The sequence below is a fragment of the Sminthopsis crassicaudata genome, chromosome 6 (genome assembly GCF_048593235.1).
Source record: "Sminthopsis crassicaudata isolate SCR6 chromosome 6, ASM4859323v1, whole genome shotgun sequence".
Lineage (NCBI taxonomy): Eukaryota > Metazoa > Chordata > Mammalia > Dasyuromorphia > Dasyuridae > Sminthopsis > Sminthopsis crassicaudata.
Genome location: NC_133622.1, coordinates 235,265,418 through 235,293,360, shown reverse-complemented (window position 1 = coordinate 235,293,360; position 27,943 = coordinate 235,265,418). Strand labels below are relative to the sequence as shown.

General features: G+C 51.2%; 1 protein-coding gene across 1 annotated transcript in view; it reads right to left on the bottom strand.

Moving 5' to 3' along the window:
- The window catches only part of CREB3L1 (cAMP responsive element binding protein 3 like 1), a 53,637-nt gene extending 26,832 nt beyond the window's left edge, over positions 1–26,805 (bottom strand). Inside the window, exons 1-2 of the mRNA XM_074276742.1 lie at positions 26,247–26,805; positions 27–255 (exon numbers count right to left, since the gene is read on the bottom strand). Coding sequence (XP_074132843.1) covers positions 27–255; positions 26,247–26,348 — 331 coding nt within the window. The 5' untranslated portion in view covers positions 26,349–26,805. The remainder of the gene's footprint in view (positions 1–26; positions 256–26,246) is intronic.
- Positions 26,806–27,943: the final 1,138 nt, after the last annotated feature.

Sequence of the window (27,943 nt, the reverse complement as noted above, 5' to 3'; positions counted from 1 at the left end):
CCTGACCTCTCCTCCCCAGTACTCACCTCTTGGGTTGTCCTCTGTCTTGATTGGAATGAGGGGACTCTGAGGGGCTGAATCCCCACTCAGGGAGTAACTGTGCTCCGCCTGGATGCCCGGGGTGGGCGGGTCCAGCTCCATGTCCAACAGTGGGTTCTTCTCGGCCAGGATAGGGTCATCAAAGAAGCTGCTGAAGAGGTCATTGGAGAAGTCCTCCATGGTTTCTGTGAAGTGCTCCAGGTGCTCTGGGAAGTGCTGGCAGATGGACAAAGGGAAAAAAAAAGACAGAAGGTCATTGTCCACCAGATTTTCTCCAAGCAACCAAAGCATTGATTTGCTCCAACTCAGCAAATCTGGACCAAGCTCCTGCTAAGGACCAGGCTCTTGAGATACATAAGTAGAAAATGTATGGTGGTTTAAGGTCCCTTTCCTCTATTTAGGGAGCCGGACAGAAGCGAGGGGAGATGACTTGTATATAGACAAATGTCGTAGAGATTGAGGAATCAAAGGCAGAAAGGGAAGCGACAGACACATCTCAGGGAAAAGTTAGTAGAGGGAGAAAAGATCTCCATTGAAACCCAGTGCTCAGACCAGGATCTCTGTCTGGCCTTGTGCTCATTAACTCTTCTATTAGTGGCGTGGATACAAGCAAAGATGGAAGTTATCAGATTTTCACATAATACAAAGCTAGGATGAATAAATAATACAATATGGAAATAAAACAAATAGCATGAGATCCAAAGAAATCCCTGTAGTGTGAGAGGGGCAGCTGGGTGGTACAGTGGATAAAATGCTAGTCCTGGAGTCAGATTCAAATCTGGTCTCATGCTGACTAACTAAAGCTGGGTAGATCCCTTACCCTCTGTTTGTATCAGTTTCCTCATCTGTAAAATGGGAAGGAAATGGCAAACTACTCCAGCAGCTTTGCCAAGAAAACCTTGAATGAGCTCACCAAGAAACAGAACCAAATGAACAAGCAGGTGAAAACTTTGGGTGTAACTGAATAAAGTAAAATTGAATAAGTTTAAATGTAAAGTCCCACACCTGGGAGCAAAGAATCAATTCCAGTAGTCCAGGATGAAGAAACATGGCTAGATAATAGTTTGACTAAAGCATTTATGGGTTTTAGTGGACTTCAAGTTCATTATCGGTTAATAATCTCACATGGCAAGCAAGCTAATGTAGAAGTCGGGTTGCATTTATTTATATGCGTCATCTTAAGAGGTAGAGAGATGATAACTGCACTTTACCCTGCCTTGGTCCACTCATACATGGAATCTTATGCTTAATTCTGAGATTGCATGTTATGAAAGATGAGAAGTTGGAGAGTGTCCAAAAAAGACAATAACGATTGGGAATGGCCCTAGAGATCATACACTTTTCAGACTTTATGAAGACTGAAGGAACTGGGATGTTGAACATGGGGAAGAGAAAACTGGGAGGAAATTAGACATGAAAATTGTCACAAATTATTTGAAGGAATATGGAATCTTGGAACATTTATTTTTCCTTTTTTCCCCCTGAGACTTGTCCAGGGTCACACAGCTAGGAAGGTCAGATTTGAACTCAGATCCTCCCAACTTCAGACCTAGCTGTCCCAAACATTGGAACATTTCAAGATTTATTCTGCTTGTTCTCAAAGGGCAAAATTAGGAGCAACATATAGCAAACTTAGGCTCAACATCATGGAAAAAAAAACTTTTTAACAATTAGTGATTCAATATTTCTGATATGGAAAATAATAGATTTTCTACCATATCCCTTGGGAAACAGTTTCACATTCCTTATATTTCCACTGTTGTTATTTCTTTTCCTTAAATTAATGACTTCATGAAACCCTACAAAGCACTATAAGCAAGATTCCCCTGATGTGTAAACTTTTAAAATGTCCTAAGTCATTCATTGGTTCTTAGCTAGTTATAGTTCAAGGCTGATGGAGAATTTTAGTAACATCCAATAACAATTTTATTTTACCCTGAAGACAAAGTCAATGAGAAGTCATCAATAAAAGACTCCTAAGATTCCATAGGAAAAAAAAAAAACAATTAGTTATTCAACCTTGGGCTCCCATTCACTTGTGATCTTTTTTAAAAATTTAATTTAATTCTTCTCAATCAATTAAAACTTCCCTTCTGTCCCTCCTGACTTCTTCTCCTCCATTGGGAGGAACCTCTGTTCCCATTATAAATATATAGTCAAAGTAAATTCAAGCAATGGCCTTGTCCAAAAAATTATGTCTTCATCATTGATGTGTGGGTAGTGCATTTGATCTTCAGTCCTTTGGAATTGTAGTTGATCATTGCATTGATCAGGCTTCTTAAGTTTTTCAAAGTTATTTGTCTTTACAATATTGTTATTGGATAAAATGTTCTTTTGGTTCCATTCACCTCATTGTATCAAATCATACAAAATCTTCCCATGTTTTTTCTAAAATCATCCCCTTAATCATTATTTAAAGCCCAATAATGTCCCACTCTATTCATATGCTGTTCAGTCATTCCCTAACTGTTGGGCACCCCATTCATTTCTCCTAGAGGCCTTGGAACAAACTTTGATTCAGAGCTACCTGTTGGGTTGCTAAAGACCGTATACTTGGCAAGAAAAGGGATGGATTCGAGATTCTCTGGGACGTGTTACAAATCTGACACTCTGTGATTATCATTCCTGGAAAGTCATCTACTTGACAAGAAGTTGATTCATTGATCAGAATTCCCCCACCCAGCTTCCCTTGATCCCATCCATTTGACACAGGAGAAGAAGCTGAGACAGTCCAGATACTTCCTATTGAGAAGAATGAAATGGAATTTAAAAAAAAAAGATCACAAGTGAATGGGAACCCAAGGTCTCCCAAGGTGGTCCATATCATCTAGGAATACTCAGTTTACTGGATGAAGACTATGGCAAATGCCCAGGACCCAAGTAGATAATAACCTAAAGAAACATAACAAGACTTCGTTTTTATTATATTTAATTTTACCCTAATTATATGTACAAATTCTAATTTACTTTTTAAAAGTTTTTAGTTCCAAATTCTATCCCTCCCTTCCTTCTTCCCCCCTTCCTGAGAGAGTTTATACATGGACCCATGCTTCTGATAGCAGTTGAAGGAATGAGAACACTAATAATTAACATTTTAATTGCATTTTATAGTGTTCCTGTTTTGCCAATGAAAATGCTAGAGACTCTAAATCTTGTCTGATGTCCTGCAAACTAGCAAAAGGTATTAGTGGAGTTGGAGATTCCAATTTCAAGTTCTGGCTCAGCTATTTATTGTCAATGTGACAGTGAAGAAGTCACTTGACTCTTCCTTATTTGTAAAATGAAGTATTGGACTCTGTGGCTTCTTGGGTGACTTCTAGCTTCAGGGCCATGATGTCATGACTCCTGCTGGACTTGTAGTGAGAAGGGGCGCATTTCATCAAGGCAATCATTCCAGATGGGTTGTTGTTGAATTACTTTAGCTGTGTTCAACTTTTCACGGCCCTATTTAGGGTTTTCTTGGCTAAGATACTGAAGTGGCTTGCTATTTCCTTTTTCAGCTCATTTTACAGATAAGGAAACTGAGGTAAACAGGGGAAAGTGATTTGCCCAGAGTCACATAGCTCGTAACTGTCTGAAGCTGGATTTGAATTCAAGTATTCCAGTCATGTATGACTCTTCATGAACAACCCATTTAAGGTTTTCTTGGCAGAGTTGTTTGCCATCTCTTCTCCAAATGAGGAAACTGAGGCACCCAAGATGAAGAGACTCGCTCAGGGTCACACAGCTAGGAAGTATCTGTGGCTATATATTTGAACTCAGTTTTCCCTGACTACAGGCCCAGTGCACTATCCACTGAACCACTGGCTGCCTCTAAGTTCCATGAAGAAGCAACTCTAATTATGAAGAAGTTCTGGCTAATGCTGAGCTGAGCTATGACTTGGTTCTTTGCTCCTTGTTCTTCTTTATCAAATTGGACATGCTGAATCCTTCTTCTTCTGGGCAGTCTTTCAGATACTTGAAGGCAGCTGCCATGTTTCCTCCTCTCTCCTTCCCTCCCTCCACTCTTCTCTTTTATGCTAAACGTCCCCAGTTCTTTCAATCGGTTCTACTAGAGCTAAGAGACCCATAGCTTTAGAACGCTCTAGAACTAGAATTGGCCCCAGCTCTCAAGCCAGAAAGTCAGGCTAAGGGATTCCTTAGCCATGACTATCATGGGTCTGGTCAAGCACCAAGAGGTTCCCTTCCCAGTAGTCACAGCTATCACAGAATCACAAAATTAGGATCACAGAATCTGGAAATCAGCAGGGACCTCAATAGCCACCCACCTGACCTTCTGAAGAAGTATCCCCTTTATAACTTATCTGATGGGGGGTCAGCCAGCCTCTGCCCAGAGATCTCCAAAGAGGAGAATCTTTTTGTACTTTTGACCTCCTCTAGCTGCTAAAAGTTCATCTAGCCCGAATCAGACTGCAAAATCTCCACATTCTCCTGCTTCTGTCCTCTGGGCCAAAAAGAACAAAAGCCCCTCCTTCTTCCCCATATCTGTCCTTCAGACACCTGAAAATGGTCATTCTATTCCACTGAAGTCTTTTCTCCAGGATCGACAACCCGAGTCCCTTCACCCAATCCTGCTTATGGTGTGACCTTGAGACCCTTCCTGATTCTAGTGGCTCTCTTGGATGTTCTCCAAAATCATTAATGTCTTTTTTTTCCCCTAAATCCTGAACACTCAGAATTGAATACTCTCTGTGTGGTCTGACCAGGGCAGAGTGTAGCGAGACTATCATTCCTGGAAGTTCTGCCTCTCTTAAGGTGGCCCCGGGATCACATTGGATTTCCTGGTTATTTGACATGGTATTTCCCACTATGGACATCCTGAACCTGTGGTCCTCTAAAATTCCCAGATCTTTTTCTGATGGACGGCTGTCTAGCCTCCTCTCCCCCGGTAATCCCCTTTGACTTCTCAAATTACTTTTATCACCCTTCTGATCTTTACAGGAATTCCTTTTAGACAGACGGAGAACCCAAGGGCTGGAAAGGTCAGGTCACTTATCCAAAGTTAGTGAGCCAGCTGCTTCAACAACTGGAATGCAGATCCCTTGGATCCCAGGCCCGTGACCCTTCTCTGACCTCCCATTGATGGTCTTGGCGTGGACCTCACAATCCCAGAAATGAGTTCCTGGCTCTGGGGGTTGGTGGGTCCAGGTCTAACTTGGCCAAGCAGCCCCTGGAAAGGAGAGGATGAAGGCAGGAGGAGGAGGAGGAGGTCAGGGGCCCGCTGGAGAAGCCAGGATGTTCATTTCTGCCTCTGCCTAGAAACATGTGGGAATGTTTTCAAATGAGGAACGGTGACATCTGTTCACGCGCTAACAGCGCCCCTTCCGCCGTCCCCTGTGAGCTCAGCCCCTTCTTGGATTTCGCCTGTGGACGTGGATGTGCTGTCTGCACCCCAAGAGCAGTCCCCCCCCCAAGCTCAGCAGGAGTTCCTTACCCAGTTTTCCTCCTGGATCTCCCTTATCGGCTAAGCCTGAGAGTGGGTGGGAGGGGAGAGAGGGCTGGTGAGTCAGCTGGGAAGGTATTCCTCCAGCAGCTTCTTCTCAGGAGATAAGGAGCTGCCAATTAGGCTCCCACCCCCACCCTCCCAGGGCCTTTCCCCAGCGTTTGGGGGCCACAGAGAGACAAGTCCATGAAGTGATCCTTCAGTCCAGGCCTCAGGCTTTGCTCCCACCCCTCCCTGGCTCCCTCCTCTCTTCCCTTTCTTTCCTCCCCTTCCCCCACTGGCTGTGGCAGCCAAGATCCAGAGAGAGCTCAGCTTCCCAAGTTTGAAAGAAGTCATGGGGAGGGGGCAGCCAAGGGGCATGAGCCTTGCTAGTGATGGGAGACACTCTTTCCTTGGCTGGGCTGCAAGAGGCTTGTTCCCCCTCTTTTTCAGGCTCCCCAGAAGCGTCCGGAATCATTCCCTTCCCTTGTCCCTCTCAACAACCCCCTTCACTACCATGGTTCCAGTTCTAAGATCCTGACCTGACCTCAGCACTGGTGTGTGGAACTCCAGGCTGCCCAGCCTTCTCTTCCCCCCCCCCATCTTCCAAAGCCTTTGTTGGGGTCCTTCCAGAGACAGGCAACAAGGGCTATCAATTACACCATACTTGCAACTGGGAAGCCTCAGACCCTGAACACGTCCCCGGCTCTCTGCAGCTAAGTAGATTGAGCTCTGGACCTGAAGCCAGGAAGACCTGAATTTTAACCTACTCACAGGCACTTGCTAGTTTTGTGATCTTGGTCAAGTCACTTAACTGCCATCTGCCTCAGTTTCCTCAGCTGTAAAAGACAGTAATAGCCCCCACCTTCTATAGTTGTTGGATCCAATGAAATATTTGTACATCACTATCTAAATGTTAATTTTTCTTGTTCTCTTTATGTATGTGTGTATATATACATATATGTGCATATGTATAAATGCATATATAAATGTGTGTATGTATACATATATGTCCACAAGAAACATTTTTTTGGTGTCTTGGCTCCTTGAAGGCAGAAACTTTCACTTTTGTCTTTCTCAAGTTTCCTCATCTGTAAAATGAGGCTCATGATAACGTCCCCCTTCCCATGGTGCTTTGAGACATTTGTAAAGCTCTTAGTACTGTGCTTTATATACATTATTATATCTATGTATTATCCTGTATATAATGTTATATATATACAGTGCAGTATTATATAAATGGATTATTATCCTCCACCCCTTGCTAAAGGGTCTTGCTAAGCTTAATAAAAGCTTGTCGATTATCTTCACGCAGGGTCCCCCCATCTTTTATCAGAGGATGGAAGATTCTAGCTAAAAGGGTCCACTCTCTTCATTTTAAAGATACTGATACTGAAAGAATCACTTGCCCGGAATCTCAGGGAGGGTAAGTGTCAAAACTGGAATTCGAACTCGGACTCCCTTGGGCCAAACTTTGCATCCGGGCTATCAGACTGTCAGCCCTCCCCCTCCCAGGACAGAATCTAGGTCATCTGTAATTTGGGCATCTTCAGCAGCTGGCACAAAGTTCTAGACTCGGCCAGTGTCTCTGGAATTGATTTGGCTCGACTTAATTGTAGTAAGACTGAGCTCGGAACCAGAAGCCGGGACAGTTCCATTCAGGCTGTGCCTCTGCCACCTGTGGGTCAGGGGCGGTCACTCTCTTTCGTCGGGATTCGCTTTCTCCCAACACGAGAGCCGCAGGGATTCGAGGGACAGCTAGTGGAGTGTACGTAGTTTGCGGGAGAGCCCTCCTTAGAGCGTCCGGCTCCTCCAATTACTGCTGTGATCTTGGGCAAGCTGGTTCTTCTCTTGCAGCCTCAGTTTCCTGATCCGCCAAAAGAGGGGGTGGACTGGCGGACGCCCGAGGTTCCTTGCAGTTCAGTCTATGATGGTATGATCTCATCAGATGGCCATCTCCATCCTCCCCACTAATTAAGCTGGGGAGGAGGGAGGTCATTGGTCGGAGTTAAATTCTCCAGCTCGAGGCCCGCCCACCCAGTGACCTGCCAAAGCCTCCTTCCAAGTGGAGCATTCTAAGTTTTTCGGCACTCAAAGCCCAGAGCGTGTCCACGAGGTTTTCTTTTCCTCCCCTTCAGCCGCAAAGCTGAGGGAGCACTCCTTTCGCTGGCCTCCCTGTCCGGCTTCCCAGCCCCTTCCTCCATCCTTTAAGCAAGGCCCTCTCTTTTTCAGATAGCAGTCCTCTCCGCATGCCGGGGTGGGGGGTGGGGAAGCGTTCCCCTCCCCCTCTGGTCTGAGCTCCGGGCCTGACCCTCCCGCCCCTGCTGCGGACCCAAACAAAAGGCCCGGGGTTTGCAAGGTGGGTGTCCGGGAGCTCAGGGTCCTCCGGGGTGGGAGGCGGAGGCTGGAAGTTCGGGGAAACAGACGGAAACGTTAGACTTGTTCTCCCCTTCTCTTTCCCTATTTTTCCTACTAGTGCGCCAACACAAATCTTCCTTCCAGCTGTGACATGTGCAGCAGCTGCCTGCTCTGCCCTCCCGGTGAGGAACGGACCGCGAGCGGCCCACTCGCGACCTCACCGCCCGTGGCGGGCTCTGGGTTCGAATTCGGCCTCTGCCACTTGTTACCAGGGTGACTCTGGGCAAGTCACTGCCTCTCTCCGAGGCTTTCCCACCGACCCCTCCACGAGAACAGAAGGTTGGACTAGAAAGATCCCTAGAGTCTCCGGCTTAAATCGTATCATTTGTCCATCCTCACGCGCAGGCGCAAGTGGCCTTAAAAGTCGTTTCCCCCCTCCCCCGCCCCCATCCACCTGAGATCGGGAGGGGGTCTACTACTCCTCTCCCGGCCTCTGCCCTACAGAGGGGGGAAGGGGCTGGGGAGAAAACTATGGCGCTGTCCAAGCTTTTTATTTCGCCCACGCTGCACACGGAGCCTCAGGTAAGCCAGCAGCCCGGCGCCCAGAGGACCTCCAAGGCAAGTGACTTGCCCAGGGTCCCACAGCGGGAAGTGTTAAGTGCCTGGGGGCAGATTTGAACTCGGGTCCTCCCGGCTGGGGCTCTAACCGCTGCCCCGCCCAGGAGATCTAAACGTCGGCCGACTGACTGCCAGGACTTGGTGGGCTACACTTCGGGTTCCATCCCAGCGCCGCAGCCCTCTGCAGCTGCCTCCCTCACGTCCCCGCCGTCCACACTCGGCCCTTCCTGGGCCCTGAGCTCCGGGAAAGCCTCGCCCCGCAGCCCGTACAGGGTTAGGAGAGGAGGGAGCCTCCTCCCCTCCCTCCGCGGTCCTCAGCCGGCCTCCCTCTCCGCTCCGGGAGAGAGTCGCCAGCCCATTGGTCGGCTCTCCGAGGCCCGCAGCCAATGGGAAGCGGCAGCGAGCGCAGCCAGCTGCGGAGCTGCCCGGGGAACGGGATGGGGAGCGGGAGGAGTGCAGGGTTAGGACGGAGGTACGGCCGCCCGCGGCGGCCCGGCACGGGGACGCGGGGCGGCCCGGCCTCCGTGCCCGGCCCCGAGGCTGCCCGGGGCGATCTGGCAAGGAGCTAGCTGGAGCCCTGGCCCCGGGGCTCAGAGGCTTTTCACGGGGGCGGGCTCGCTGGCCCAAGCCTCCCCGGGACTCAGTTTCCCCAGGGGAAGAACTGGCCGGGAATGGTCCTCATCCCCCCCTTTGGGGGACTCAGAACAACACGGGCCTTTAGAAATAAAAGGGCACCCACCTTCTTAGACGGCCTCGAGATGCCCGACATTTGTGGAACGGCTATTGCTTTTGGCCCCCTCTTTTAGCAGGAGGAGGGGAGGCCGTCACCAAGAACTGTGATCACCCAGGGGCCGACCTCGGGGGGGCCTTAAGTTCAGACTTCGGGACTGGAAGAAATCTTGGGCTCAAGGTGTCACGGGGGAGGGCTCGGGAACCATCGATTCCAATCACCATGGCGGGGGGGGGGGGGGGGGGGGGCAGCTAATCAAAGGAAGGAGCCGAACACTGGGAGTCCAATATTTCCAGAGGCGTACCCTTCCCCCCCAGGAGTGAAGTCAGCAGTCTATTTCTCCAGTTGGCCGACACCCCCAATGCTGCAGAGAGAACCGAGACCCCCCCCCAATCCAGGACCGAGGACAGGAGCTCCAGCTAGGACAAAGGAGAGCAGCTACCCCGGCTCCAGGGGTCTCCCGGACCAGGAGTGTTGGGAGTCACTCCTCTGAGAAACTTTGGGGAGCCCTGGTTGTCTTCTGCCCAGGGACAAAAATCCTTCCCAGAGTTCTCAGCATCCCAGTTTCCCAAGGACAGGTTCTCTCCATCACCACTCCTTGTGGGAATCTTCCCGTCCCCCCCCATCTCCCCCAACTGACCCACTGAGGAAAACTCACTGTCTACTCCTATCCCCCTGCCTCGGATGCCCCTTGCCATCAGCCAGGGAGGAGTCAAAAGTAGATCCAGACAGATGGGGAAAACCCCAGGTCTGGGGGGAGGAATTCTTTCCGAGGGAGAGATGGAGGGCAGACAAGCTTGCTCACACTCTCCCCGGCCTCCCACAACCCCCCATGGCGGAGGCCCCCAGCAGGAAGCTTCCCCGGGGGATTCTGGGGGAGCTGTACATTCCTGGCCAGTTACTTGCCTCTGGGTCACTGAGTGTTCTTTCATTCCTGGGTCTGGAGGGCTACTGCCTGAATCACTAGGTCTCTATGGGAAAGGAGGCTGGGAGGGCTGCTGGAGTGGCTGAGAAGGTCATGGAAATGGAAGGGAACTTCAGAAACCATTGAATTGAACCCCTTCATTTTGCAGATAGGGAAACTGAGGTCTAGGGAAGGGAATGACCAGCAGATTTTAAGTGAAGGTCCCCTGAGCCCATGGCCAAGGGTCTTTTTCACTAAACCACAATTCTTGGACTGGCGGCATTTGGTTGAACCCACATAGTTTGGTAACAAGGAAATGACCAGAGTCCAGAGGCTCCCAAAGGATGCTGCAAAAACTGACCATCCTCTTGTTGGATGACCAGGATCTCGGGCCTGAAAAGAGCCATAGGACAGAGTGAAAGAAAGAGCCAGGGGAGACATGGGAAAAGACAGAAGTGAAGCTTGACAGATTATAGGAGAACATAATAAAAATTAATAATAATAATAATGGACTGATTATAGAGCATAATAATAATAATTGACTGATAATAGGAGAACACAATAATAATAAATACCCTTTGTAAATTTTAAGTGTGCAAAGTTATTCATGTAGATCTCATTGGAGCCTCAGAGATTATTATTCCCATATTACAAATAAGGAAACTGAGGCAGAGAGTAGTGAAGTGACTTGCTTGGGCTTCGGTGAGTATGGGAGATGGGATTTGAACCCAGATTTTCCAGAGCTTTCTCTGCTCCACAGTACTATGGCTATAACAGGGATCATAGTATTAGGGCTGGAAAAGAACACGTGGGGAGTATTTAAGTATCAGAGCTGAGATTCAAACCCAGAATGCCTTGCCCCTATCCAGAGCTTTCTCTAATATATCATACACAGAGTCAGCACCATTCAGGGATCTAGGTTAAAATCTAAGCTGCCAGATTTAGGGAGCCCCAGTCCCATATGAAGAGCTCCCCTTCCCCCGATTACTTCTATCTTAGCTCTATTAGTCCCTTTGTTCCATCTGGATCCCCGGCTAACAACCCAGGATTCTCTGAGGGCTGGAAAGAATGGGGAAGGCTCCCTCCCCGCAGCCTTGGCACAGAGGCCTGGCACCCTTTCTGAGTAGGGGGGGATTAGAGGTTCCATGCGGCCCCAGATTTTTCAGCAAGCCTGCCCTGGCTGGCCCTCTCCACTTCATCTGGGGCCCTTAGGAGACCTCGTGACCCAGAAGAAGGATTGTGGAGAAGGGGGTGATTCCAACCTCACTCACTCATCCCTCCCTGCCTTCCCCAGTCCCATGAGAGGCAGATTGAGGAGGTTTCATATTTTCCCCCCACCAAAGTTCCCACCACAGAGCCCAGCTGACTGAATAAGCAGAAATTTTTAGGCACTCGTGCGTGCACACACACACACACACACACACACACACACACACACACACACTCACACACACACACACTCTCACACACACTCACACACACTCACTCACACACCCGGCCACACCAAGCATGTGTCTGAGAGTGCAATGTCATGTAGCTGGAACCCAGGGCTTCCAGCAGGCCCTGCCCACTCCCTGCATGGGGCATAAGACCCTGGGAAGGAGCCAAGGCTGGGCGGCGAGGACGGCGGGTGGGTGGAGTGGGAGAGAGTGCTTTTTTTTTTTTTTCAGGATGACTTTCTAAAGCTTTTTTATCCCCTCGTGGTTTCAATCTGGGCCAGACTCAAGGGGCAGGCAATAAAAGGAAAGAAAAAGGCAACCGGACCCAACTGAGCTCCTGCTTTGGGCCCCACATACAATGCCGGGACTGGGAGGGTCTGTTATAAACTGGCCAGTCCTCAGAGAGACTTAGTGCAGGAAGCGGCCTTAGAAGCCAGCATCTTTTTTTTTTTTTTTTTTTTTTTTTTCCAAATGAGGAAACTGAGTTCTAGAAAGGGGATCCTAACCCAAGGCCCCTAAGACCAAGTCTTTGCATCAAGCGCCCTGGACCGTCCCCAGCCACATGGTCCTTTCCCCCATTTCAAGAAACAGGGCCCTCCACCAGAGCCTTTGTCTCTGCCTCTGTCCTGTAGTAATCCCGGGCTACCCCCACCCCTAACCCCGAGGTGTCTACTTTGGGAAGCTGGTGTACTGTCTCCTCTAGAGCAGGGCTCCTCCTTCGGGCATCAAACATCAGACTGGGCGGCCGGTGTCCAACTGGGCAGCCAAGCCCTGTCTGGGTCTAAGGAGGCGATGGCAAAGGGCGCAGCCCTAGGCTGGGATTAGCTGTAACTGGCATAGGCTGGCGATGCCAGAACTGGCGTTGGTTCCCATGGAGCACAGCACAAGGTCTGGGTGCCAGGCTCTGATGAAAAAGAGCAGGATGACCCTGGAGGTGAGTCTTCTCACCTCAATCCGGATACTGGAGTGCTCAGGTGCCAAGCCAGGGGACTCGGGAAGGGGAAAGAGAGTGGGGAAGCACCATGCTAGGGATGCACACCCACAAGCGTGGGTATCTCTGGGCAGGTCGCTTCTGAGCCTCAGTCCCTCATCTGGACAATGGGAACAGCATCAGCAATCTCTCACTGTATTGTTGTGAGGCTCAAATAAAAGAGTATACACACACACACTTGCATATAGATGTATATATATATATATATATATATATATATATACATATATATATATATATACATATATACAAACAGATATTTTAAATTTGCAAAGCACTATATAGACATTCAGATATGTGCATATATGTTTGAAGTTTGCAAATATTATATATAATAAAAGACTCTATATAATATAAAACAATATATAATAAATATATAATTTAAAGCACTATGAATACATATACATATATACAGATATGTGCATATATATTTGAAGTTTGCAAATATTATATATAATAAAAGACTCTATATAATATAAAACAATATATATATATATATATTTAAAGTTTGCAAAGCACTATGTATATACATATATATAGCATATATACATATATATACATATATACACCTATATATATTATATATATGCTTAAAGTTTTCAGTGCATCCTATACACATATATGCATAAATATATTTAAAGTCTGCAAAGCACTCTATATGTACACATATATATTTAAAATTTGCAAAACATCCTTTATGTAGTGATATATGTATATCTATCTGCTTTCATGTTTGCAAAGCATTAGATATATATGCACACATACACACACATACACACATATCTATCTACTTATCTATCTATCTATCTATCTATCTATCTATCTATCTATCTATCCATCCATCCATCCATCCATCCATCCATCCATCCAAACATTCTATGTATCTGTCTGTCTATCTATCTATCTATCTATCTATCTATCTATCTATCTATCTATCCATCCATCCATCCATCCATCCATCTATCCATTCTTCCATCTATCTATCTATCTGTCTATCTATCTATCTATCTATCTATCTATCTATCTATCTATCTATCTATCTATCTATCTATCTATCCATCCATCCATCCATCCATCCATCCATCCATCCATCCAAACATTCTGTCTATCTATCTATCTATCTATCTATCTATCTATCTATCTATCTATCTATCTATCTATCCATCCATCCATCCATCCATCCACCCACCCACCCATCCATCCATCCATCCATCCATCCATCCATCCATCCATCCATCCATCCATCCAAACATTCTATCTGTCTGTCTATCTATCTATCTATCTATCTATCTATCTATCTATCTATCTATCTATCTATCTATCTATCTATCCATCCATCCATCCATCCATCCATCCATCCATCCATCCATCCATCCATCCATCCAAACATTCTATCTGTCTATCTATCTATCTATCTATCTATCTATCTATCTATCTATCTATCTATCTATCTATCTATCTATCCTAGCTGTTTATCTATCTATCTATCTATCTATCACTACACCCTGCATAAATAAATGCTAGTTATTAGCACTATTACATTCGCCATAGCATCCCAGGGTTTAGAATTAGAAGGACCTTAGAGATCATCTATCCATACATCCATCCACAAACTCCTGAGTTTATAAATGAGGAAACTCATCTGAGGGAAGTGAACTCTCCAAGATTATGGGATCATAACACCATATGGGGGAGGGCCGGGCTTGAGGCCAGAAAGGCCTGCCTCTGGAGCTTGGTAGCTGTGTGACTCTGGGCCAGTCAACTTCATGTCTCATCTGTAAATGAGAAGGTTGGGCTAGACTCCCTTTCAGTTCTAACTCCAGGGTGAGAAAAAGGTAGTGAGTGGCAGGCAGGATTTGAATCCAGACCTCCCTACCCTGGCTCTCTGGCTCAGCACAGTCTGTCACATAAGAAGGCATTAAGAAATGTTTGTTGATGGACTGACTGAGGTGATGAAGATTACTGCCTTCAAGGTATCTTGTACCCTGAATATCCTGGCACTTTCCCAGTCACTGGCTCAAGGAAGTGCTAAGGTGCTCTTCCTTTCAAAGGTCCCTTCCTGCCCCAGCTAACCCCACAGGGTGGGCCTGTCAAGAATCCACAGAACCGGGTTCCAGGGAGGAGTTTTGGTAGGAAACCGGACCCCGGCTTGAGTTCAGGAAGGTGAGGGGCGAGGGGTGACTGGTTGCATCCTGGAAGAAGCCCTGGGTCTCCGGTTGGAGGAGCTGGGCCTGACCCTTCCTCCCTGTGTGAGCCTCAGTTTCCCTTCCTGTAAAACAAAGCTTTCTCTATTCCTTCTCTGCAGGCCCCCAGGAGGAAGGTCTCTCCAGCCCGGGAAGGTGCTCTGGCTGTATACCAGCATGGCTCCCGCCTATTTAATGCATGCTTGTTCTAAGGCCCCATTTCTCCCTCGGTCTGCCTCCTTGGCCCAGTGTCTGGGGAGGGAGTGTGCCCTGCCAGGCCCCCTGGCCCCACCCTGGACAGCCAATGGGCTCCCGTGGACGGCCAGCGGCCCTCCCCTTTCCTCAGACATCCCGGGGAGCAGACTAGGTGAGCCTTGGCAGGGAGGCCGCCCAACAGAGTTGAGGCCAGGTCACTAAGGAGGAGCGCGGGTGGAAGCTTCGGCTCAACGTAAGGAAAAACTTCCTCATGGGCCACAGTGGAACACCGGGCCAGATGCCTTGGGAGGCAGCGAGCTCCCTCTCACTGAGGCCTTCGGGCCAGCGCAGACCCGCTGAGGGCTGACTGCGTGTTGGAGACGTTGCTTTTTACTGGCGTTCTCGTTTCATTTTTCTTTCTTTTCTTTTTTCAATTAACAAGCATTCATTTTTTTTTCTCCCATCCACCGTCAGTTCTTGAAAAGAAAAAGCAAAACCAGACCCAGCCTCTTACTAAAAAAAATTCAGACAGGCAAAGTAAATTCCCACATTGGCCATGTGAAAAATGGCCACGGCTCATGAGGCATTTCAAGTTTGTGGGGTGTGTTGGTCAGTTAGTCAATCAATAAAGCATTCATTGAGCACCTACTATATACTACAGATTTAAAGTTTGCAGAGCACTATATCTATATCAATATCTATGTCTATATCTATATCTATATCTATATCTATATCTATATCTATATCTATATCTATATCTATATCATCTATATCTGTATGTGTGTCTCTATATACATTTATGTCCCACTAGGGCTGGGGCGACACAAAAAGGCCAAATGTTGCTTTGCTGTAGTATTTACAGTTCAGAATTGAAGCCAAGGAGACCTCAGTTCAAATCTCACCTGTGAGTTTCTTCTCTCTGGTTCCCTTCCTTATCTGTAAAATGGAATCATGATACCCATAATTCCTACCCATCTCAAGTGCAGGAGGTTTACTGAGACAATGCTAAGTGTTAAATGTAAACAAATGATTACACAGAGGATTCTTGTTCAGGTGCGCTCCATGTTGGGCTGAATGTACCTCCAGGACACGCTAAGTTGGAGATTCCAGGTCCTGGGGAAGGCTTCCCGATTATAGGGGGCTTCTCCCCTGTGAGGTGACAGTTTTATGCATCCCAGAAAGCCGTGATTTGGGCCGTAGTTGTTGCTGGGGTAGGACAGGGGGCCCAGGGGTACCGTTTGGGCACATTTGCAGGTGGGGCAAGCCCATATGTCCAGCCGCACTAGGGGCCCAGACAGGACTTCCCTCTGTCTGGCCAGTTCTGCTGCCCTCTTGCCCGTGGCCTCCCCAGCCTTGCTGAGCTGGTTCTTCTGGTCTCCCTTTCCCCGGGCCGCCGGCTCTGCCCTGCCTCATCCTGGTTTGCCTCCCGCACTCAGCTCCCCGGGGGCCCATCTCTGCTCACCCAGGGCCCTGCCGCCTTGCAGAGAGTGTGAGTGGAGCTTTAGCAGCACTCGGGGATCTGGGTTGCTGCTTCCTCAGGCTCAGGGCCAGCTGGAAGGAGCTCGTTGGGTTGCAACTGACAGGCCGGGCTCCAAGGTTCTGGCTGGAATCCCCTTGGCCTCTTCCCTCCCCTCGGCGAGCGATCCGTTTTTGCTTCCAGAGAGGTCAGTGGCCCTGTTTGAATTTTCCTCAGTTTTATTTTTGGAAGGAGCCGTGTGCTGGGGAGCGGCTCTATTTCGGTGGCTCCCCCCGGGGGAGGTGTGAGAGCCGGGGCCCCGGGATGGGCCCTGGATCCCGCCTGGCCTGGCCTTGCTTTCTCTTCCTAAGTTCTGAGAAAACTGGAGCAGGGGACCCCAGGGGGAGAAGATCCCATTCTAGCCTCTGCTCTCTGTTGTAGAACCTAGAACCGTGGCCTGGAGCCCTTCTTGGCTTGGCCAGAGCTCAGTCTCCCAGCACAGAAATACGGAGGGGAGAGTTTCTGGGGGACAGCACCAGAGTTGGGGCCCAGTTTTCCCCCCAAGTCAGGATTGTCCCTCCACACACACACCAGGCAGGACTGTTGAGGGAGGCAATATGGAGAAGGGGCGCGCTGTCAATAAGAGCTGAGTTCAAATCCAACTGTGGAGGCTTACTGGCTCTGAGATTCTAAGCGATCCCTTAAGATCTCTGGGGGTCGGTGTCCTTATCTGTAACAGGAGAGGGCTGGAGTTGAGGGATCCTCATGTCCCTTCCAGCTCTGTACCGGGATCTCATGAGCAATATGCCCCCCTCCCAGAACGAGCTCCTTGAGGGGTTCCAGCCGTCGCTCCCTCCCTCCCTCCTGGAAAATCGCCCCTTCTCTTGTTCTGGACTCTCCCCTGCCCCGCCCCCTCCCCATCTGTTCACGGGGTCACCCTGCCCTGTGAGCGGCTCTTCCCGGGCGGCCCCGGGGGGACCGTGGCGTGAAGGCCGGGCGCCTAGGCCAAGAGCACGCCCCAGCAGGGGACTCAGCGCTGAGCCTGACATCACAGAGCAGAGGAGCCGGCAGCCCCTCCAGCTGGGGCCCTTCCAGCTGCTCCAGATGTCTCAGGAATGTGCTGAGCACAGAGCTCTACCTCCATCATCTTCCCTTCTTCTCCAGACCCTGCTCCCCAGCCCGCCCCGCCCCACCCCCACGCCTTCTCCCTTTCATCTCTTTTTGGCACAGGACCCCAGTACAAAGCCAGTCTTAACCAGGATTCCCCCTTCCCCAGCGGCCCCCACCGGCCCCCCGAGGGGTGGTAACAAAGAGGGCCTGCCGGGCAGCACCGCTCGGGAGCCGCTCCGGAGTGGGGGGCAGGGGTGGGGGCTGGGATGGGGTCTGAGAGATATGTGGGCACACACGCATGTGCATGTGCATGTGTGTAATCTGAAGAAGAGGGTTCCTCTGATTACCCTAATGTGGAACTGATTTCCAGCCTGGGAGGAAGAATTATGGCTTTGGAAGGAACAGAGGGCAGGGAAGGGCCTTCTCTCCTTTCCAAAGATCCTTGGCTTTGGGGGGGGCCCAGCCCTGCCGGGTTGGAGGGGAGGCCGATAAGGGCAGGGCATGGACTGGGCGGCTGGGGGAAGGGCGCCTCCAGGTCCCGCTTTTCTCCGGCCGGACTAAAGCCCTCAGAGCCTTCCTGCTCCGTGGGCAGAAGCCAACAGAGGCAGGACCGCAGGAAGGGACGCTGGGGGACCGGGCCGGGGAGAAGGCCGGCTCACTCCCTGCCAGTGGAGCTCAGGCTGGGGTTAGTCCTCGGGCCCCACTTAGCAGCCCACTCCCTGAATCCTCCCAGAACCTCACAGGAGGAGCGGCCTTCCAAGGGAGGAGCACTTGGCTTCATCCCCAGCCCTGGCGGCCTCTCGGTGCCTCAGTTGGCGCTGATCTTTTGGGATGGGACTCCCTGGTGGGGACACTGTGCTCTTGGCCCAGCACAGGAAGTCCAATGAAAGCGTGGGGTGGATGACGAGGAGAACTGGGGTCACACCGGGGCTTGGGCCTGGCAAAGCTCTGCTCCCCATAGCAAGGGCTTGAGCTTGTGGTCCTATGGCCCCCCAAAAAAGGGCTGCCAGTATGACACAAATATGTAAATATACAACAACGGCCCTGAGGTCTGGAACCAAGGCTGGGATGGAAGAGGTGAGATTTTCTCTAAAGAACTGACTTTGTGCCTCTGAGAGATAAGGCAGGACAACCTTCCCATTCCTTAGCGGGGGGCGGCTCCCCTAGAACTCTCCAAGGGAGGTAAAAATCAGACTGTAAAAGTATAGATTTAGAGCTAAATCTAGTCCAATCCCTTCCTTTCCTGGGAAACTGAAACCGCACTCAGGTGACAAGGGTGACTCCCGGGATGAATGGAAGCTAGGTCTAGAAATTGGGGGATCCCTCCCTCCAGGTGGGGGGAGCTGACATCAGGGCCTGAAGCTCCTAGTCCTGACCTTGGAGGAACAGCCACAGGATGGTGCAGTTTCTAGGACCTCAGTGGATATCGAGTCCGGCTCCTTTATTTTACAGATGGGGAAACTGAGGCCCAGAGTACAAAGGCGGCTTGTTCAAGTTCATTCAGGTGACAGAATCTTTAAGTCTCAGTTCAATACTTATTCCCACTCTTTCTCTTGAGAGTTCAAGCTCAGGTGTCAGAAGGCCTGACTTTGAATCTCTCCTTGGGTACTTTCTAGCTATTTAACTTCAGGGAAATGACTTCAGTTCTACCTAAAATGAGGGTGACAATTCCAGAACTACCCCACCCCCCGACAATATTGTGGGAAAAGAACTTTGCAGGCTTTAAAACCCTGTGCAAATATGCTTTCACGTAAATGTGAGATCCGGCTTTTAGTAATAGTAGAGGACACCCTGTCTCTGGGGCCCAGACTTCACTGGAGGGCAGAACAGGTTTGCTTTGGGGTTCCCTAGCTCCCAAATGGCTCCTTGTAGAGACAGGAATGGCAGCTTCTGGTCCCTGGATCAGGAAAGGCTCCCAAAGGGCCCTGTGGCCTGGGACTGCCCGGCTGAGGCGGCCGCCTGGGCAGGTATGCTCACCCTGGCCTATTCCCAGGTCAGTGCTGTGGAACGGAAGCTTTGGCCTAGCGGGGACAGAGGGCTTTGAGATCCAGGGACAGATAAGGCTTTTCCTCTGACCCATTCTGTCTGAATGTCAAAGTCGGGGCCATCCTCCACCTGGCGGGCCTTCTAGTCTCTTTGAAGAAGGAGGAGCCCATGTACCCCAGCCCAGCTCAGGCCCTCCTCACCGCCCATTTACCCACCACCTCAGGCTCTACATGAGCTGTTAGGAGGCCCTTCCTTCTCCTCTCATTTTCCCTAGCTATTAAATGGGTATATTGCCATTTGGGATCTAGGCTCTCACATTCCCCCATCTATGCTCACCTCCTTCCACGCCCTTAGGCACATGTTCATAAATGGGAACATTTTTAGACAAGGATTATGGGAATGCTTTCCATTTAGGGAGAACGCCCGCTGTCTTCAGGGAGGAACAGATGTGGATGAAAGGGACTGTGGGGGGGGGGGGCCACCATCACCCTGGTAGATGCATTCTAAGATTATAAGGCTAAGTCTGGAGCTGGACAGGGCCTTAGAGAGAAGCTAATCCACCTCCATTTTGGAGATGAATGAAGTGAGAGCCCAACAAGCCAATTACTTGTCTAGGATTTGAACCCAGCTCCTAGAACTTTAGAGTCTTGCCATTCTAACACACAGTCTCCTGTGAGAGTTCCTCTGGCTGAACTGAGGACTGTATGTGTCATTCAGGCAGGGCAAGGAACAGGGCCAGGGCGGTCCCAAGCCACCACAGGTCAGCACCTCGGATCCACCGTCCCAGACCATCCCCAAGGGTTCTCCCTCACTAAGCGCTCACACCTGGGCTTCTGAAACATCCGGGGAATGGGCGCAGGGCCCCACTTAATCCAACCCCTTTTATAATCCGAACCCTTTAATAGATAAAGGAGGTTAAATGGTTGGTCTGGGGTCCCATGAGTCTGACCCCAATCCCGGTGTGATTTGTCAAGGCTGCCCCACACTGTGCAGGAAGGCATAGGGGAGCACCCCATGATTTTGCAGAGTACCCTGCCACCGACTATGGTGGGTCAAGGGCAGGAAGAGAATAGCATTGGGAGAGAAGAGAAATTTCCCTGTGCCCTTCCCTTCTTTACGACTTTCTATCCGGTAGAGTCTCTATTTATTCCTGCTGAAATACAGACATTCCAGGTTGAGACTCCGGGGCCAGAGAATCCCTGCTGCAGTTTGAGGTGGGAAAACAAAGAGAAATCTGGTCTCAATAAGGCAGGGAAGGCAGACACACACCCAATGCCTCGGAGATTAAGAGCCCCAGCATGTCCCGGGTAACCAAAGGGTCCTTCTGATAGCAACGGCACCGGCAATTTCTCTACCGGCCTCCCTCCCGGGCCGTGGTCGCAGCAGGCTTTGGACGCTCCAAATGTAAAGAAATCCAAGTCTCTAGAAAGTCTCAGACCACCCCAAAGAAAGGCCTTTTGCCTTTTCCCTTCCCCCACCCCACTGATTGTCCCCAGACTGAAGCGGAGAGATCTAAGTGGACTTTTTTTCTTTTTTTAACCTCGGAATGTCATAGAAAGGGGAAACAGCTGGATGCTGCAGGCTCTGAGGGCTGTGCCCTGTGGCTCAGTGGTTAGAGTTCGGTGCTAATGGAGACGAGTCACAGATCATACTTTACTGAAGTCAGCTGCTTACCCCCCCAGCCTCAAGACAGCCCAAATCCAGATGGACCATCCTTTTGTACCATGCATCTGAAGCTGAGTCAGCATTCCGACTCAAGTCTGGGACTCCCGGGAGGTTCAGGTCCCAAAGACTTTTGGGACAGCCTGTATTTATCAATCTCGTTTTAATTCCCTAATTCGATTGTATGCTCCTAGAGGGCAGGGACCGTCTCTATTTCACCTCTGAAGCCCCTCCACATCTCAGTAAAGTATTTGGCTCCTATCGGATGCTTCATAAATGTTTATTGAGTGGATGAATGTATGAACTCGGATGACTCTTGGTCCTGTGGGGGATCCGGGTTTAGGCGTGTGCACGGCTCACTTCTACCACTGAGAATAGCCTGAGTTAAAAGACGCTATTATTACAGGGAAGGGACGGCTCATCTAGAGGTGTGATTGTGGGTGGGGGGGGCAAAGTTGGGGAGCAGAACAGTGCATCTGGACCCAAAGAATCAGGTTTAGAAAGTAGCAGTCAATGCCAAGAAACAGCCCAGCACCCAATCTTAAATCAAGCCCTGGAGGGAAACCTTCTTGACCTGTCTAAAGGCCGCAGCCAAGGTCTCCTCAGCTAGGAACCTCCCTTCTATGAGGGCCCAGTGACTAAGTGCCATATATTTAATAGAAGGACCCTAAATCACAGTGATGTCGCAAGTCCCCTGAATTTTCCATTGCTCATTTGGTGGTTGGGGGCGGGGAGGCTCCTTTGCTTTTTTAATTTTCCTAGAAAGCCCTGCAGGAGGGAGACTGAGGGCTCTTGGGCCAGACTTAGCTCTCTCTCCCTTTTCCCAGGCCGAACCCTGGACACCTCTGGCCCTCACCTCCCCCATCTGTTGGGAAGTTAATGAGTTTACTGTGTAAACATCCTCACAGGCAGCTTCCTGCTGCTCCCCTCCAAGACAACAGCTTTCACTCCAGTCCCCACTGAAAGGCAGCCCCGGCTCTCCCCTACCCCACCCTCTCACTCTCCCAGCTGGGCTCTTCCCGGAGCCGAGGGGCCATTTCCTGGGTTGGAAGGTTCTCTCTAGGGTCTAGGGGAGGTTCCAGGTCTTCTCACCCCCCATTTTCCTAGATACCCCAGGCACAGAGGGGCAGGGAGACCCAAAGTCTTTGCCACATAAGTAATACCTATTCTATTCTCGCTTGGGTTCTTCCCTATTCCTACCCATGGATACCCAAGTTCCCCCCTCCAATCTTCTAGTTGCCCAAAGAGCACAAGAGGGGACATTGAGGAAGACCCTATTCTAGGGGCTTGCATCACAGGATTTTGGGGAAGGGAGAAGGGGCCACCATTCCTCAGCAAAGGAGATGGACTAGCCTCTATTTTTATTCTTTCTTTTTCCCCTAAACTTTTATTTTCAAAAGAGCCAGTTAATATCCTGCTCTCCGGTTTCCTTATTTCAACATAAAAGCTTACGGCCTTTCTCTACTCTTTCACTCAGCAGAAATTCTTTTCTCCTTTCCTTCCAGGGTATTTGCATTTGCTATAGTGGAAAGAGCCTTGGCTGGGAGAACCCCATTCAAATCTCATCTGTTGCTTATCTCCGGTGCCATTTTGGGCAAGGCAATTAACCCTTCAGGGCCTCAGCTTCCTCATGTGTAAAATGCAAAGCCTTCTAGAGCCATGAGGCCCTGGGGAGAAGAGGAGACAGACTTCTCAGGACAAAGAATTAATAGAATCCCTGAATGCCATAGTTCATTTTATAGATAGGGAAACTGAGGAGGGGAAGTAATAAAAATAACCACACTTGTATAGAGCCCTAAAGTTTGCAGAGTCAGCATGATCCAGTGGGCAAAGAACAGGTCTCAAAGTTACAAAGAGTCCAGTACGAGTTCTTCCTCCAAGACACTGTCTGTATGACCATGGGCAAGCCACCTTATCTCCCAATGGCCCTAAGCTGCAAAGGAGCTGCCAACCTCTCTCTGTAGAGGGAACTTCCTCACCTGGGAGGAACCCATCCAAAGACATCACAGATCTGTTTAAGGATGTTTATATGTCTTAGCTAGCCCTCTTATAATAAGAAGGTGCTATGTATGATAAGCTGGGTTCTTAGCTCCTTAGCAGTACTAACCCTCTCTTGACCTACTCCTCTTAGGAGAACCAGCTTCCCAGCATAACCTGGAGAAGGATGGAAAAGGTTGGACGGGTGGTGTGGGGATTCCCTTTGCTGCTGACAGTCACCCGTTACCATCTCGGCATCGGTAGGAAAGTGAACTGGCTCTTGGTTGTGCCCTTGAGTTGTTACTTTAGTCTGAATAAGCTCAGCAGATTCTCCCAGCTGCCCATTCACCCTTCACCCCTGGGTACTCAGTTAGATGGCAGCCCAGTCCCACCGGAAAGGGCCACGAGGTCCCACGGTGGGGTCCGGGCTGCTGCTCCATCAAGGGGGAAGTTGGAGCTGGTAAGGAGTCAGTTCTGGGGCAGCCCCGAGTTATAGCTAGATGTGGTCAAGAGGGGTTGTTGGGAAAAGCCTTCAGATTCGGGGATGGGGAGGCATCTGAGGGAAGGAAGAGAAAACTTGCCCTAGTGATCCCAGCTGCCCCATGAACTGCCTTTAACTAACCAATATGGCTAGTTAGTTATTCCTAGGTCTCAGTTTCCCCATCTGGGGACTGTCCTGACTGCCTCATAGAGTCACTATATATTAACCACCCCAATCCTTGGGATTCTCAACAATAAGGTCGTGTGCAAAGTCCACACTATGTGCCGGGTACTGTGGTAAGTGCTTTTTGATTTTAAACAAATATTATCTCCTTTGATCCTTACAACAACCCTGGGAGCTAGGTACTCTGCTATCATAGCCCCTTAAAAGGGGCTGGGGAACACACATCCCTGAGAATTTAAGGGGAACATGGAGGGCACTTTTCTCCAGGTCATCCAAGAAGGAACAGTGACTGGAAACTCTCACCCCTCCTCTAGAGACTGCCCTGCTCTGCCTGGGAGGGGAGACCTTCCCATTGGGAAGACAGCATGAAAGAGCTCTGTGAATGGCTGGCTTTGGGAGAATGACTAGCACACACTGAAGTGGACATCAGGAAGCTCTGGATGTGGCTCCCTGTTCCTTTCAGTTTGCAGATGGGGAAACTGAGGCTTGGGGAAATGAAGTGATTTTCATGAAGTCATACAGGTGGTAAGAAAACTAAGAATAGAATGCAGGCCTTTTGCCTTCAGTCAGCCCTCTTCTTTGCCACATATTCCTCTGTGACTTCATTCATTGCTTCCTTCATTCATTCCTTCCCTCTTTCCTTCCAGTAACATTGACTGAGGATCTATGCTGTGGGTGTAAGCCGGCAGAAGTGTGTCAGGCGTGATTAATACTCTCGAGGAGTTTCCATCAAGTGAGGGATCCGCAAGTTCACTTTTCCTTTCTGTAACGGGACAGTTTCCCCAGTTTGGGGGGGGGTGCAGGGTGGGATTGACACCCCTCCCCAGGATGCCAGGGCACTGAGCTCTCTGCTTTTCTGGGAAAGTTCTTAGAGGCTCATTGGTAACTTGGCAGCTGGGGTAGCTGGGTCCTGAGGGAGACCCGGGAGGCCTGGGGGACCCAGGGGAACTTGGGCCCTGGATGAATTAACCTGCAGGGATTCTGCCAAACCTACTTCCAAGCCCCGGGTGCACCTCCAAGCTACCCAGGGTCCTGAAACTGCAACCGGGCAGGTCCTTCCAAAGCCAAATATTTTCTCCTGAGACTGAGCCCACGCCCTGCCCCCATCCCCCTCCATTCCCCATCGGGCCTTAGGGCTGAGCCTACTGGAGGGAGGACACATTTCCTTAGGAGGAAGGGGGGGGGGAATGCCCATCTTCTCTGCCCACTTCCATCTCTTTCTCACAAAGGAGTGCTCGGGGCTGGTCTCTGCGCTCTGCCCTGGGGGTCCCTCTTTTATTCTGCCCAGGGCTGGCGGAGTAGCGGCATCCCTTTTACGACGGGTCTGGCATCTATCCAGATTGTGTCACCCAAGGGGCCCAGGGTCAGGCTTTCTCTGGCTTTGGGCCGATTGCTCCTCTCCTCCCCCCCCCCACCAGACTGCACCCTTTGCTCTAGGAGACAAAAGGGGGGGATCGACTGAGGGGGAGGGGAATCATCCGCGGCTCTTTCTCGGGTGGAATGGCCCCATTGCCACGAGATACCCTCTCCCCACCCCTCCCTTGGACGCTACAGCGAAGGGTCCCTGGAACTGGGTGGAAATTCACCTTCCGACGGCGCCCCCGGGGCTGGGGCTGGAGCAGGGGTCGGACAGATCTCAGCCTCTTGGGGCCGGGGCCCACGCCAGCCGGCCTCGGAGAGAAACCAGGTTCCAAGTGGGGGGGGGGGAAGCGAGGGACAGGGGCACGACGGCCTCCTTCGAGGCCGGCCCATTGTTTCCGCCGCCAGCGCCATCCCCTCAGCGCCCGCTGTCAAAGGGGCTGGAGTGGGTGACCTGTCACTGACGGCGGCCAAGTGCCAGCGCGCTGACCCCGACGGCGGCTCGGGCTCCGGCGCTTTCCCTCCTGCCCCTACCCCCGTCCCCTCATTCTTCCACTCGGGCTCCCACCCCTCCCTCCCTGGGGATGGCCCCTGCGCAGGTCGCAGCTGCTGTACCCGGGGGGCGCCAGACGGCGCCAGGGGGTTAGAGCTGGGTCTGCCTGCCTCTGTGTGCGCGGGTGAGTGAGTGTGTGAGTGTGTCAGTGACTGTGTGAGTGTGAGTGTGTGAGTGTGTGAGTGTGTGTGTATGTGTGTGTCTGAGTGTGTGATTGTATGTGTGTGAGTGTGTGTGTGAGAATGTGAGTGTATGTATGTATGTGTGTGTGAATGTGACTCTGTGAGTGTGTCTGTGAGTGTGCGGGTGTGTCTATGTGTGTGAGTGTGTGCGTGAGAATGTGAGTGTGTGTATGTGTGTGTATGAGTGTGACTGTGAGTGTGTCTATGAGTGTCGGTGTGTCAGTGTGTGTGAGTGTGTGTGAATGTGACTCTGTGAGTGTGTCTATGAGTGTGTCAGTGTGTGTGTGAGTGTGTGTGTGTGTCTACGAGTGTGTCAGTGTGTGTGTGTGTGTGTGTGTGTGTGTGTGTGTGTGTGTGTGTGCGCTCAGCGGCGGGGGCGACGAGTGGCTGCGGGGCGCGGACCCCTTGCCTTCCTTACCGCATTGCTCAGGAAATCCGCCTCGTTGAGGTCGCCCAGGTCCAGGAAGCCGGAGCCCGGGAAGAGCCTGTCCGCCGGGAAGGGCTCCAACACGGCGTCCATGGCGGCGGGCTCGGAGGACCCCGGGAGGGGACGCGGGCACGACGCCCCCTCTCCTGCCCGCTCGGTCAGCCCGGCGCTGCGGCGCGCCCAGGCCACCGAGCTCTCCTGCGAGCCCCGGCGAGCTTGGGGGGCGGCGGCGGCGGCGGCGGCGGGGCAGCCGGGGCGGGGGCTCGGGGCGCCGGGCTCTCAGGGCACGGGCGAGCCGCCGGCGGGGCAGCGGGGCTCCCGGCGCGCGGTGGGCATCTCTCCACCCCGGGCAGAGCTATATTCCATGGGGAGCCGCCGGGCCGGAGCCGAGGGGGCTCCCGCCCCTCCCAGGGGCTGGGCGGGAGCCGGGGGGCGCTCGGGCCTCCCCCGGGACTGGGTGGGCGCCGGAGCTCGAGCGCTCTCCTCTCCGGCTCCCTCGGTGCGCTTCTCCCCTCCGCACCCTGCTGTCACTTGCCCAGTCTCCCAAGCCGGGAAACCGAGCTCCTCCAGCCTGGCTCGCTTGCCACGCCCCCTCCTCAATATTCAGCTGCCTCCCTCACAGTACGGAGATGGGGGCGGCCCTTCTCTCCCAGACCCCGCCCTTTAAAGAGGCAGCCACGTCGAGGAGCGGCCCCGTGCGTTCCCGGCGGGCAGAGTTCTCGCCCCGCAGCCAGGGGCGTGATCGTGGCGCGGGACGCCGGGCTCCCGGGGGGGAGGGGGGGTCGGTCCCGGTCCCGGGCAGAGTCCTCAGCAGGTGCCCACAGACCCCGCTTCTCCTCTGCTGGGCGGCCTCCCTTCCCCGGCCACACTTGGCAAGCGCCGGGCGTTTCCGCTCCAGCCCAGTTATGGAAACCGGAGCAAAAAGGAGCCGAGACTTAGAGAATCCCAGGTTATTGTTTCTCACCAAGCGCAATAGAACGCCGCGGCTCCAGCAAAGGCCTTGCACGGAGTAGGGGCTCACTTCTGTTCAACCGTGCATTACGTTAGCCGGCCCACGGGTCAGAGGTTTAGCCTTAGAGTCCAGTCTGCCATATTACTTACAGGAAACTGAGGCACGGGAGGGGGACTGGTTTGGCCAAGACCGGATCTGGGCCTAGGAGCTCTGACTGGAGTGTGGGGAGGGGATAAGGGAGGCCGCAGCTGCTCAAACCGCGTTCTCTCCCAATGTGAGGTCCCGTAATAGAATGTGCGAGTCGAAACATGAGTTATTATTAGTAAAGGTTTGGTTTGCATGGCTCTTTTACATGCTTATATCCCCTGGTCGTGTCAACTTTCTGAGGCGAAAAGGTGTCAAGAAAAAATGTCTAAGAAACCCTGGGTAGGGACTAGGTGGCTCAGTGGGTAGAGCACGGCCCGGAATCAAAAAATCCCAGTCCAAATTCCACCACAGACACCAGTTATGTGAGTCTGGGTAAACTGGGTCACCTGTTTCCCTTAATCCACTGGAGAAAAAAATGGCAACTGCTCCGCCATCTTTGCCAAGAGAATCCCATGCATGGTAGGGTCCACGGGGTCCCTGAAACAAGGCTGGCGGCTGAAGGTCCCCGAAAAGAGATTGATTCAGCACTTACTAGATGCCTACTGTATTCAGGGTCTGTACTAGGAGCAGAAATCGATTAAGTCCCAGT